This window comes from Liolophura sinensis, chromosome 8, assembly GCF_032854445.1.
Source record: "Liolophura sinensis isolate JHLJ2023 chromosome 8, CUHK_Ljap_v2, whole genome shotgun sequence".
NCBI classification, from domain to species: Eukaryota; Metazoa; Mollusca; class Polyplacophora; order Chitonida; family Chitonidae; genus Liolophura; species Liolophura sinensis.
The window spans coordinates 47,058,782-47,073,617 of NC_088302.1; the positions used below are offsets into that span (position 1 = coordinate 47,058,782).

Consider the following 14,836-nt stretch of genomic DNA (forward strand, 5'->3'; position numbering starts at 1 on the left):
TTGCCTCTAATCACTATTGAATCAGAGGTTGATGATGACATCCCATGCTCCATGTGAAGTTGTGTCATCAGTATGACTTGAGGTGTTATACTGCAGAATAGATATCTGACACCACTATACTTTCAACAATATTTCACTTACACATATAGTCTGGTTTATGACTGAAGGGCGCTCAAAAACCTCCTAATATCAGGGTTCGATTAAGCAGCCTGCTAATACCTAAAAGAAGCTGAAAAATTACAAACTGCTGACGTTAAAAAATTAAAAAGTCAAAAACAGCATGCCAAACATCATGTTTGTCAAATGTCTTATGCCTCAGTGTAAAAAGTAAAAAAATATTTTCAGCTGAATAGCTTTGAGTATAAGAAGCAATCATGAATTCAAAGAATCATGAAATGAGAATAAGCATTACCCTGTTACTGTGTGTCGATGAAAAAGGCAGCTGGCCAGCAGCTTTATTTAATAATGTAAAAAATAGCTGGCCCCACAATCTAAATGGTCAACATGGTCCAGGGATGACTCTCCGCAGCTAAGGAGCAAGCATTTTGTTTTCAACTGAGCCAGCCTTGTCGAGGTCCTCACAAAATTCTTAGTCTCTTTATTGGATGGCTATAACAGAATTGTCTTGTAGATAAAAACACTTTGATACGCTCACTTGTGACGAGGAGTTCAAACCCAGTCCTTGCTTTTTCTTCATTTTTTTTATAGTTGTTATTTAGCACCATACCCCTATTTCCCTTTATTCTACTGTGGCCAGCATATTATCGGTGGAGGACATCAGAAAGCTCAAGGAAAACCACTGATCTCTGGCCAGTTATCCTGGCAAACTTTTCCACATGTGAAATGTTACACTCATGGAAGGCAATTTCATATAAGGCTATGTGATGCTGCACCATCGATTTCTTATTACTGTACCAGCAAGGAGAATAATGCCGCCGGAGAACCTTGAAAATTTCTGACCTAAGAATGGCACTGAACCCATGTCTCATGTGGTCCAGTGGTTAAAATGCAAGGTTAAACCCTTAACCACTTGGAAACAACACAATCTCTGCTTGCTGATCCAGCTACAGCACATGTACTGGTTCGTCATCTTGTTGTGCATGTCAACTGATAAAACAATGCAATAACCAATACAAACGGCAATATACATGCTTATTGCAATTTGTCAAACTTTCTTAACATTGGACCCATTGGCTGAAATGACATCAAGGTTTGGGATAATGCTTAAACCTTTTCCACTACACACTAAGTACACAGTTCAAACCAGATGAATATGAATGTACATATCTGCACAATGCATATACATGTATTATACTTTAATTGCGATGAATGGCAGCTACAACTCAGAGCACATGCTGCCATTAACAAGGCACTGTAAATGTTTGTTCTGTAGTTAATGTCATATGAAAGCCTTCAAGTAAACAAAATGTATCAGGGGTTATCATACAAAGACCGGCATGTACATACATGTATAGTATCAATGTGATCGGTATGTGGGAAGGTCTTCCAGCAACCTGCAGATGGTCATGGGTTTCCCCCGGATTTGGCCTGGTTTCCACCCACCATAATGCTGGACGTCGTCGTATAAGTGAAATATTCAACCTTTTTGACCTCTAAAGCACTTTTTTCAGTGGAATTTCTGCATACCATTATTATGAAAATGATGCCTAAAATGATATGTTTGTGTCAGTAAAGATGCAAGCATAAAAAGTTAAACTGGGCAGATTATTTCTTTATACCTCAGATAACTTGAAGAATGTTTCAAACTGTTCGCCTCAGTCCTGGTTGAAAAGGTTGAAGAATTTGGGAACACAAATGCATGTGTGCAGGAAGACTCAGGGACATTACATGTACATACAAATACATGCAAGTACATATTTTACACAACTTAATATTTCATTTGCTACATGTGTCTAACCTGATGGTTTCACAGATAAGGTCTGCTCCTTCCAGTAAACCTTCTCTCACATTAAAGTGTACATTAAAAAATATCCTGGTTATTTGATTATGGAGGCAAAAGGTCAACATTACCCTTAATGGCCAGCTTCACAAAAAGCATAATTTGATCAGAATTCTTGACAGAATTCTATTATACTCCACACATACATCTGCACTATAAACACTGATAACATAAATGATTAATCACAACAGGTGAAGACAGCACTGACACAAGACCTGATTCCATAAACACCTTTTTCATTTACATGACACGTGCCTCAAAATTTTAAACTCGATTTTAACACCATTTAGCATCCCAGGAATTTAAGCTTACAAACAAGATACAAATATTATGTTAAGATATATGTACTGCAATTTGAATTTCTTGGAACATACATGTACATTGTACGCTACCTAAATATATTTTATTCATTTACTTATTTGATTGGTGTTTTATGCCGTACTCAAGGATGTTTCACTTATATGACAGTGGCCAGGATTATGGTGGGAGGAAATGTGGCTGAGCCCAGGGGAACCTACAACCATCTGCAGTTTGCTGGCAGACTTTCCCACATACAGCAGGAGTGGAAGCCAGCATGAGCTGGATTTGAACTCACAGCGACCGAATTGGTGAGAGGTTCCTGGATTATTGCGCCGCGCTGGTGTGCTAACCCCATCGGCCACAGAGGCCCCGCCTAAATATACTGAATGAAAATTAGAGATGGCTTGTGAAAATTGCCGTAGATCTTCCGTTAATGCAATTTTGAACCATTCTGTACATGTAATGTAGGATTTACATAGCATCTGCACATACAGTGCCTTCATGAAATATACAAGTACATGCATAGACCAGTATGACCTGTACATTAACAGAGCCACAGGGACATGAATTCATGTCAAAATGATTCTGTATGATATAATGTGTAATTTATCTTTTATAATTATATGAAAGTGTATCAAGCTGCCAAAGCAGGTAAATTGGGATTGAATTTCTCTGGGCTTTCCCTTTCTGGTCATGTAAACATCATCGACAGCAGGACAACACCCCCCTTGTTCTGGGAGAGTCAGCTGAGAAGAATGATACATCGGTTGGTAGATTGATACATTGGTTGGTAGATTGATACATTGGTTGGTAGATTGATACATCGGTTGGTAGATTGATACATTGGTTGGTAGATTGATACATCGGTTGGTAGATTGATACATTGGTTGGTAGATTGATACATCGGTTGGTAGATTGATACATTGGCTGCTAGATTACTTCCTAACTCTTTTCTTTTTTTAAGGTTTATCTGATTTCAGTTACAGAAATTGTTCGGAATGTAAATAATAAAACACGCGCAAGTTATTTTCTCTACATTTTATGTACACCATTGCTTGGCATTTCTGTAAAAGCGAAAAAATAATGGTAGATGCAATGTGTGTTTTTTCTGTGCAATACCCTGAATGCCAAAATAATTAAGACTTCATGTTTTTTAAGAACATGAGCAATTTTGTAAATCAAGTAAATTTATTAAATACAGTTCATCTGTGTGCAATTACTTGTAAACTTAAAATGCAATGTTTTCTATTATTTTCTTTTTTTTTAACGCCTTCAATGGACTCGCATCTACTCAGCTCTAATCTGTTTTATAGTTTTCTAACCTCTACAAAGCAGACATACACAGTAGTGGGAAAGTCTAGCAACAGTTAATGTCCTTAATGAGTCCTTAACCCAATATATATGTGTAACAGCGGGTAATTTGTCAGGCCATTCACAAACAACAATTAATACACCCCATCCTTACATGTCTTGATTTCATGCACCGTCCAGATATGTTCAGACTCTCCTGACCCCATAGTGCCATCCAGGCACTAAAAGGCCATTCACAAACAGCAATTAATACACTTCATCCTCACATATCTTGATTTCATGAACTGTGCACATATGTTCAGACTCTCCTGACCCCATACTGTTGTCCAGGCACTAACAGGTCAGATATGTCCACTCTCCTGACCCCATACTGTTGTCCAGGTACTAACAGGCCAGATATGTTCAGACTATCCTGACCCCATAGTGTTGTCCAGGCACTAACAGGCCAGATATGTTCAGACTATCCTGACCCCATAGTGTTGTCCAGGCAGTCAGGCCAACTTACATGAATATCATCAAAAGTGTTTCTATATGTAACATTTTGTAGGATAAGAGTTAATAATACAGCGCACAATACACCTGCCCTGTATTAAGTGTATCAATTACACAAGCATAGTTTTGTACAACCAGAAGAAGCAATTACAGCGTAATGCCTGTATGAGACACACTAGTGTAAAATCAATCCCCTTCATGTTAAATGTGTTCTTAGTTTATCAAAGGAAGACTCCCGTGAACCGTTGTCTCCGGTTACACATCCAAACATGTTACATACGAGCACGGGTACATGTACAGAGAGGGCAGGTGTACAGGTATGTAATGTGTACAGTGGATAACCACCACAGTACACCTGTGACTTTAATACACAGCTGATGACACAAGCACATGTAGATTCCTACAACACATTCTTAGATGACACATAAAGCAATGCTTATGCATGTGAAATGGTGGATATTAAATGAGGGAGCTTTTTCAGTATTTAAACACACTGTTACATAAAACGCATCATTTCCCCTCAAGACACAGGCTGATCTGTATCCAGTGAGCTACATGTGAGATGGACAAACCACTTGCCCATGACCAAAAGTGGTCTTTAACTCCAACACCCAGGCCATTTCTAAAAATATGTTAAGTTGGAGAAAATTGGACCAACTCTTCACAATAAAGACATTAGAATTCTGATAAATATATTATCAAATTTTTTCTCAATGTTACTTTCATTAAAATCCATATTATTTTTCAGTTGGAATAATAAAAAAAAAACAGAAAAGAATATACTCCTTATATCAACACTTAACATAGAAGTACAAATAAAAGTGATTGTATTTATCTAAAAATATTTGTCTCTGCTTCATTTTTTGGACTTCATAGGGTTCTGAAATTTAATGTAACACAGATCTCTTAAGTTTATTCAGAATATAAAATGGACATCTTGATAGTAATGTTGCATGTTAAAAATGTTCTTTAAAACTATTGGCCGAGCTCTTAATGTTTAGTTAATCAGCACCAATTCCGTAGGTGTATCAATCTTTTTTAAGTCAAACCATTTGTTCAGAACATGTGCTTTACAAAGTGTAATGGACTGTCTCAGGTTGTACCCAGTTCAATAACATGTAACTTACAAAACCAAGACAGCTTATCTGTCTTCAGTAATATAGTAACTTAAGGTGAAGAACACCAATCAAAGATAAGTATTTAAAGAACTCGATCACACAAATAAATTACACATACTAGGAAGAAGAAAGTGTTTTGTAAACCGTATTACATACATTTCACTTATAGAAAAGTTTGACCTAGCGTAACGTAAAGTATATATATGCAGGTTGAATTAAGTAGCTTAACAATAATATAGGTAAATGCCTTATTACAATCACAGAGAGAACATGATAATATGTGTAATTAAATATCTTTCCAATTAAAACCTCAGCTAATTACAGCCTGTCATGAATCCATGCTCTATGATTACCTCTCACTATGTCAGCTGAAGTCTAACATATAGATTTAACGTTTATATTGTTCATAAAACAAATACACGGCTGAACTCATTCATGCACCGAACATGTACACACATCAAGATACTTGCATGCTGTAAAAATTTATTATATACATTTCTTTGCATGACTGAACATTCCTTATACATTTTTACTGAATTAGGTCTTGTTTAAAAATTTCAAACTATGCGTTCATACGTAGACAGTATCAAATGTGACAATATATCGTACATGTACCAAACTAAAGTGCATGCATGATACGTGAACATGTATTTGTATCAATGTACTGGACTGAAAAATTTACAGCATGCAAAAACAACATGTTTAGTCTGAATCACCAAACAAAGCTTATGGTACATGTACCTATATTGATATAGGTACATAGGCATATTCAGTATGTATGTATGTATGTATGCTTTGGGTTTTTACATTGTACTTAATCAATGTTTCAGTCATACGATGACGAGGGGTCATTAAGCATTTTCAGTATGTTACGATTACATTTTAAGCAGGGCGTAGGTCGACTTACGATAATAATTAATTGGGTACAACTCGACGCAGTTGACCTACGTGTAGTTCTTACGTCAAAACCTACATCTGTGTACATAACATATGTTTGACCTACACAAAGATACAATGTAATATATGCCCTAAATTCATGAAGGTTTAGGATACTAGAAATAGAACTTATCACAGTAAAAACAACAAACACGCCCACATAGACACGTAGAAGTATATCATAGTTTGCTTAGTTCATTGCCCACATCAGAACTAGTCTTCATTTATCAATACTGTAACATCTGACTGCCCACTGTTTATTATGATAGCATACATGTACATGTAGTCCTAGTGTCAGAACAATCTATCCTAGTACAAGTGTGTAAAACAGTTTTTGGTTCCATATCCTTGCTAGAACATGTGCCATCACATTGTCTGAGCTAACAATGGGTAGAATGTACAAACATGTAGACATATACATACATGTACATGTATACACCCTTGCTGGTTATGCCCTGTGCTGAGTGTTATATAGGTTATGAACTAACACGGTCAACTTGCCCTTCACACAATAGTCTTATAAGCCCAGGTCAAAAAAGGCAGCATGAAGAGATTGTGAAGTAGATCTACATGTATGTGAGTTGACATGTGGTACATGAAAAGCGTACTCAATAACTCTGTCTAAAACCCAGACCTGGTTTTCATAGTGTTTTGGGACATGCAGCAGTTTCCGAAGTTTCTGCAAAAAGCACATTCTGAAACAATTTTTACGACAAACTCATGGATTGCATAGATAACACTGAGATGTACCTATATTTGTACAAACATTTCTCATCACTATATACTGTATACTATAGAAGAATGTAAATAGCACATGATCTGGATGCTACATTATATACATTCATCACCACAACAGTAGTACTACATACATGTACATACTTACAGTATGAAAATATGCCTTACTGAACAAGCATACAAGAATGTGTCTGTATACATGTGTTATGTTATCCACATAGTGCTCCAATAAACACTATTGGCAACTGTTTTCTAATGCTCTATAGCTGCTTCACATACATATATACATATACATCATGTACACATGTTTTACTGACATTATCAGAGAACCACGGGTGACATATACGCACAAGTGACAGGTACATAAACTCATGTACATGCAACTGAATGAACTGTCACCCAAATGAAGTAATGACACAGTAGGAACGAGCATATCTGAAGACGAACACGATGAAAAGAATCATATCAAACAGTACATTTACCACTGAACATGCATTATTATAATATTAATAAGTAATGAATATACGTGTAATCCCTAACTAAGTGAGGTAAGGACATACCAGCATCTGTTCAAATCTCTCATTGACCTCTGAGTCTGAGTATTTGTTAACGATTTCCTGGGCTGTAGGAGTGGCATCACCTCCGGCACCATTGCTGTTCTCCTCACTGATGGCACTGCCATACGATGTGACAGACTTCTGACTCTTACGGTCTTTACCTTTCATGAAGGTACCAAACTGAAAATAAACATAGTAACAATCGTATTTAATAGATCTGCACAATATCATAAAAATACCAATACATGTAAACATAATAGTAAACTCATATATAATCTAAGGCAGATTTATCAAGGGAAAGTCGAAAGCTCAAAATAGAAAGCTCTCATGCTGAAATGTACTACAAAAACTCTGCCACGCAGTACATTTTCTTCAGTAGATAAATGTTGCCAAAAACATTCAAATTTTTGCGTGTTTTGTCACAATTTCAATAATTTGTTGAAAATTTGTGACAATGGCAAGCACCAGCTGAAGCCATGGGGTGTTGCCTCCAACCTCTAACCCTAGAGAACAGATGGATGGAAACCTAAGGACTTCAAAAGCATTTACCAATCAAAAATTAAATATATTAATGTGAAGATCTTGAAACTGACCAGTGGAATTTTTTTAACCATTCTGAAGTTATACCAGGGTGAATATTAGTACAAGACTTTGTCTGGCAGTGGCTTACGCATGAATGGCATGTACACAATACTAATTCAAATGTACCGCAATTTTATTGGCAGCAACATAACCATATCCAAAACATCTGTTGGTGTGTCTGGTATTCATAATAGTGAATACAGTGTAATTGTTGGGGGGGGGGGGGGGGCAATACCCATCTATTTTGTATCTCTCTCTCTCTCTCTCTCTCTCTCTCTATGTATGCTTTCAAAAATTGCAATATTGTGACCCACTTTTACTTTTCGTCCTAATTTCCCTACTCCTCACAGTGTTTTACTCTGTCTCAGTTGCAACAACTGCAATTTTCAGCAACATTTCCATACTCCTCACAGTACTGATTACACCAACTGCAATTTCTGGACATGCCTCCATATTCCTCACAGTTAAGGTGGCAGCAGACAATGGCATCACCCACATTACTGTTTAATGGCACTTTGTACTTTGTTGACATTCTCAGTCTAATACAGTTAGACTAGATGACAATATTTTCCCATCATAACAAGAGCAGCCACTGTGTAAGTTGAACAGGATGGTGACTACGTTTCCTAAACCACATTCAGAATCAAATGTTAATGTATTCCTGCTCAGGTGCTGTGTAAACACACAGCTGATTAATCCACATTGTTTACATGTATTGGAAAGGGAAAATGTTCATACAGTAGCACATCCAGGACCCAACAGGAGATTTAGTACAGAGCCACATCAGTGAATGATACTCAAAACCAATACATGTCTGCTTGGGTTACTTGTATCTGTGTTGTTTACACAGTAAGCGAGTTTACAAGCTTGTTTACGAGTTTTCATTCTAAGGTTAAAGTGATAGTCTAATGTATGTAAACCTGAATTGTAGGTTAGTTTTACGACCTTTAATGCTGTACCTCTAATATCTGACTTATACAGTGGCAGTGAGGCTCAAAATAATGGGTGGAGGAAAGTCAACATTGAGACAGAAAATAAAATTTTAAAAAATGGTGAAGTATGATGCAGTAGTGTTTATACATCTAAACTGTTTGTTATCAAACTACATTCATCCACATGTTAGATATGGCTATAAAACTGTATCTGTTCTCTCTTCCTGCTCCACCAATCATTAGACAGTGATCCCAAAACCTAACTTTTCTGAACAGTATTACATGTACATCTATAGATGTGTGAAACAACTTGTGCTTCAGACACTCTTGTACATTATGTTCAGTACATTCCCTCATGCCATATTATCACAGGCTGTGTAGGTCAGATGATTGACAGGTCAGGTCAGAATGGGTGGTATTCAGATCAGGCCCCTCTCAGCCTGATAACTGATGTACAATGTACATGTAACATTTTAATACTTCATGTATGTTCATCATCTCAAAGGTTCCTAGTATGTAGCTATTCTATAAATGTTAAATTTTCCTTAATTGCTTTCAGTTTCAAAACATTTTATAATTTCTTGTACACCTTGTTTTTACAAAACTTGTGGTGCATGTTCCTTCTTATGTCAAGCATATTTTTGTGAAAAGCATTGTCAGGACAATAACTGCATATAATGTGACACAATGCTAATTACATTTCTTTCTTCATGACTGCTATTATGAAAAGGCTGCATTGTTACTATTCTTTGCCCTCTAGCAATACTAAGTTGTGTAATGTTTAACAGCATCATATTTCCACTTAGGCACAGCAGTTATCATACAAGCATATATGTGAACATGTATGTTCATGTAATACTTCAGCAGTTGGCTATTGGCCTCTGAGCCTATCAGAAATCCACACCACACCAATTGTGCACAGACACATATATACATGTAGGCCAAGCTCTGACTAACATTTGCACCATGTGCAGACCTGTATTAGAGGTCTTACGGTAAATTAAACAATCTGTAGATGTTCTACACGCTGAATACCTATACACTAATATTTGACTATGTACCCAGTCCGCTAATCCACAAGCTGATTTACAGTCAGCCTACGTCAGTAGATCAGGGAGTGTCAACTCTACTGTACATGTGACTACAATTCACACCATACCTATGGTCTTCTGTGTAACTCCATTCAGACCAACCTGACACAATCATTTATGCTTGTAACTTGTCATATTGAGTACCTATGTGGTGTGAACCATTCGTAAATAAATACAGAATGATGAACTATGTATTACTACAGCCATCTATAATTTACTACATGTACATACATTGTTGTTTTGAAAATTTTAAAAACCCATACTTCTCAGATATATGAAAGAGTAAATACAAACACACATTTTCCCCTAGATTTAATGCTATGCTTTTGGGGGGTTTTACACCAAGAGAGTATATTTTAGTGTAACATTATGAAACAGAGATCTACTGTCTGCATTGGTAAACTTACAGATCTCAGAATAAGTACGTCAAATTCTTCAAATTTTTTGCATGCCCACATGTTAATTAAAGCATATTTTCAGGGTATTATTCAGGGTATGTGTGTTGGCTGTTAAATGCATCTACATGTATCTGTGATGCCCTGAAATTGGTCAATACAACCACTGTCAAATTATGTAGTTTTGTCTCCAAAATCAAAAAAAGGAGGTGCATAAATGGCACTGAAAACTGATCTTTTGTATGCACAAAGGTTGAGATTTATTTATTTATTTGATAGGTGTTTTACGCCGTACTCAAGAGTATTTCACTTATATGACAGCGGCCAGCATTATGGTGGGTGGAAACCAGGCAGAGCCCGGGGGAAACACACGACCATCCGCAGGTTGCTAGCAGACCTTCCCACTTACGGCCGGAGGGGAAGTCAGCATGCAAAGGTTGAGAAATTAGGGTATTAATTATATGCTTAGACATAATAATATTCTCAAACGTTCATTAACTGAGACAGTCTGTGTACATGGAAACATGTACATCTACTAATGTGACAACTTACAAAAGTTTGACAAATTACAGAGGAAATGGCATAAGTGTAGTGACAGGGTGAATTTTACACTGAAGGTTGTACAAATTCACATACATCTTGAGTGAATTATCGAGTAATAACACGTCACTAAAAATTGAGATAAAATGCACCCATTTTAAATCACGGGACTTATAATCCGAGCACAAATCAAATTTAAACAAAAAAATATGGATTCATGGATATTTTATTTGAGGGGTTCAAGTTACAAACAGTGCTTCATGTATTTGTATGAGGCTATGATTACATGTATCACTACTTGTTCCACATGCATAGTAACTTAATGGTTCTAGATACATCTTCCTTTTCACTCTTTAGCCATAGTAAACTGACTTTATTACTTCACTGTAAAGCAATAAACAATTAAATACTGACTTAATCATCACTACCATGTGTCAGATCATTAAACAGACCGAAGGAAACTAATTTTAAAGGATTACAGTAATGTCTCCTCTGTATCTAGAATGGTTTACAGAAGTCACAGGGGCATTGTAAACTAAATAGTGTGCTTTGCTCTCAGGCGGTCAAAATATTAGTGGCGGTTGTATGCAGACCGACTCCTGTGTTTAAGCCTGTACTAGTGTGCTGCCCAGGGTACATAGGTGTACACATGGTGAATGTTTTATTAGAGGCACAAATTAGCCAGCTAAACATCTGTGATATCCTCTTGGGCTAATAGCAGAACCACAGGTAAATATACACAACCCTTAGCAGATCAGCTGTCAGGATTAGCCCTCTACATGACAGGGATATTACAGGCTTAACTTCACAGACAAACAATGGTCCTACTGTCCTGCTGGAGATAATGCTAGCTGACCACTGCAGAGGTCACTGCACATAGGTCGGGCTACTGTAAGGTCTACAGGGACATCATTATTTCCCATGATTTCATGGATGATGTGATAAATGCATATTGAGGCAATCATTAAGCTCATTGTGCACATTTGCTTTTTTAAAAAATGTCATCAAAAAAGTGAAAAGTTTGGTGTAACTCAAATATAAATCCCAACTGGCATATATTTATTATTGCTAATTTATGGATTAAATTTTGCTGTTCCTTATCAATTTAGGAAAGACAATATAATGACACATGTTGGACATGTCAGAATTATTATTGTGTATTAGAATTAATTTTGCCAGTGCCTGTGCCTTGTTTCCTGCACTGTTCATGATATCATACGATATGCTTTTACTCATGAAGATAACCACTTACCAGAATTAACAAAACCCGCATCAATCATAATGAGAAAAGTGTACATGTATTCATGATACATCTGTTCACTGCAGGCAGCAAAGGGGAAATTTTCTTAGTATAATTCAAGCCTGGAAATAAGCAGCGGGGCTTAGACAATGTCCTGCACCAAACAGAATTCTGACAGGGTTCCACTGTTTAATACAGGACAAAACTGACAAAACATTGTAACTTTTTATGGTATTAGCTTGGCAGCTGAAAGCCTGAAACATTTGCCAGTTATGACCTATACCAACTCAAAAATTACTCCCTGACTTGTAATTTAGGTTGAAGTTTAACAACTTTATGACAGGGTGTTAAATCAATCTTAATCCCAATTAATGTGAACACACCCTTCCCATAACACTGATGAATGTATACACACATATGTACATGAGGCACAATGTTACCGGAAGGGTGTGTATACATCTGAAGGCACTGTACTTCAGTAACACTATTTAGTACTTTTACCATGTGAATGTACATCTACACAGATAAATATGTGGACAGCAGTCAGCAGCCTAAAGTGCTGTCTATGTTGGGATGAATATAAGCAGCCTGAAGGGCTAAAATTACCAAAAATTTTGATGCAAACAGCATTTATCTGATATTTCCAACAAGTAGATGTTTACGGGGTACAAACAATCCAACAACATCTGTAGAACTCAAAATAGTGAACGCAACATATGATAAACAAGTGAAAAAAGTTCTCCACCCTATCAGTATGTACAACCACCTGAACACGTAGATGAACATCATGCCAACATGTTGTAAACATCACCCACATGTGAACGGAACTTCTGATGTCTTACTCTACTGTTTCTGACATTTACAGCACGCACTGTTTACAATATAATGTCTAGCTGTACAGTATACTGTGCACAATGTTTTAAGCCTGAAGATTTCTTGGAGAGCTCTAACAGCATTTAAATGTAGCATGTTACAGGTCAAAAAACTGTTTAAACTCCATAATTGTCAATGTCACGGTATGAATATTACACTGCACATCAGCATACACATTAAATATCCCTAGTAGCCAGTAGCCTTGGATGACTATATTCACCTTTTTATCTTTGAATGTGCGAGCGGCAATCCAAACATCAAAAAGAGAATATATAGCTATCCAGGGCTGAACAGGCCACATAATACAGACTGTAGACTATGTACACAGGCATTATTTGTTTAAATTTTATATCAATAATATGTGATCAAGAGCGCAATCTATTTCATGAGCAACTGCAAAAACACATTCACATTTTCAATCATGATATCTCCCATGATCAGTCATGAAAGGGTGGGCCGACTGCATGTTGTATACTGATATTAGTCAGTCATAATCAAAACCTGACTTAACCATACACTGTGCTGATAGCATGTATACGGCAATTAATAAATAGGTGTCCTAGGAGGTGTTGGTAAAACTTATAGCCACCTTTAAAGTACATGAACAGGATCATATGTCAGTCATAATATGTCATTACTCACATTATTTGATATATGTATATATATGTATGTGTGTGTGTATTTATGTATGCATATAATGCATGTATTTGAAATCAATTTACAGAACTAACAGTATATACTTGTATTAGAGGCTTGGTTATGTTTGCCATTCACATAAACTGAAACTACAATGACATATCAAAACACTATAATGAAAAGTGAAACGAATGCTATTATGGACATGTGCTTGTCAAGTCAGATGGCTTTACTGCAAGTATTTACTGTAATTATTTTACTGAAACTGAACTTCATTTTATTATCTACCAATATATGAATATTTAATTTACATGTATACTGTAGGCCTACATATTACAATTAATTTTCATCGTCATATGACTGAAAAATTGTTGAGTACGACGTTAAGCCCCAAGCACTCACTCACTCACAATTAATTTACATGTACATGTACCATTACTTAACTTCAAAGGTCACTGAGGAAAACCATTCCATTTCATGTGTCATACTTACAAAGCTTCCCTTGCCCTTTTCCTTGTCTTTTCTCTCCATGACTACTGTCTTGATGCTAATCAACCTTAGCAAATAAAATAGTTACTATGTCGTTAGAGTGACAACATCATATACAGCGCTCAACGGGACTGTAAACTGGTATATCCACACCATTGGCTTCCAGAAATTAACTGTAATAAAACGTGAAAACGAAATTCACAGCTGTCAGCATGTGCAAGTATATTCCTGGTCACATTTCTGAGGACTGTCGGATCCACCGTTTTGTCCAACGCTGGTTAACTTCGACTGGCTTACATTACATTCACTGAGGATATCTACATCCAAGAACAAAAATAGAATTCGAAATCACCGTAAAATTCCAAGTGGTCACCTGTTCCTGATCGTCCTGGAACAAATCTCAGTAAATCCAGACACCCTGTCCTCCCTCAAGTGAGGCACTGACTAACACGAGTTAAACACAGCCTGGACAATGGTAAATCGGGTATCACCCGTTGTCTGTATTAGCTTGAGTCATCGACTTCCCCACAATAATTTCAGCTTTCCGCCATTTTGAAAGTCTGCTGAAGCGGCAGCCAATGAAACAAGTTTTCACAAATACGCCACACACCTGTTTGTGATCGCTTCAGTTTTCAGTAAAGAGCTATGA

At 36.7% G+C, this 14,836-nt stretch overlaps 1 protein-coding gene across 6 annotated transcripts in view; it reads right to left on the bottom strand.

Annotated features, from left to right (window-relative positions):
* The window catches only part of LOC135472607 (protein diaphanous homolog 2-like), a 58,596-nt gene extending 43,795 nt beyond the window's left edge, over positions 1 to 14,801 (bottom strand). For all 6 annotated transcript variants that reach the window (XM_064752186.1, XM_064752189.1, XM_064752188.1 and 3 more), the window contains exons 1-2: positions 14,191 to 14,801; positions 7,413 to 7,589 (exon numbers count right to left, since the gene is read on the bottom strand). In XM_064752186.1, coding sequence (XP_064608256.1) covers positions 7,413 to 7,589; positions 14,191 to 14,229 — 216 coding nt within the window. In that variant the 5' untranslated portion in view covers positions 14,230 to 14,801. The remainder of the gene's footprint in view (positions 1 to 7,412; positions 7,590 to 14,190) is intronic.
* Positions 14,802 to 14,836: the final 35 nt, after the last annotated feature.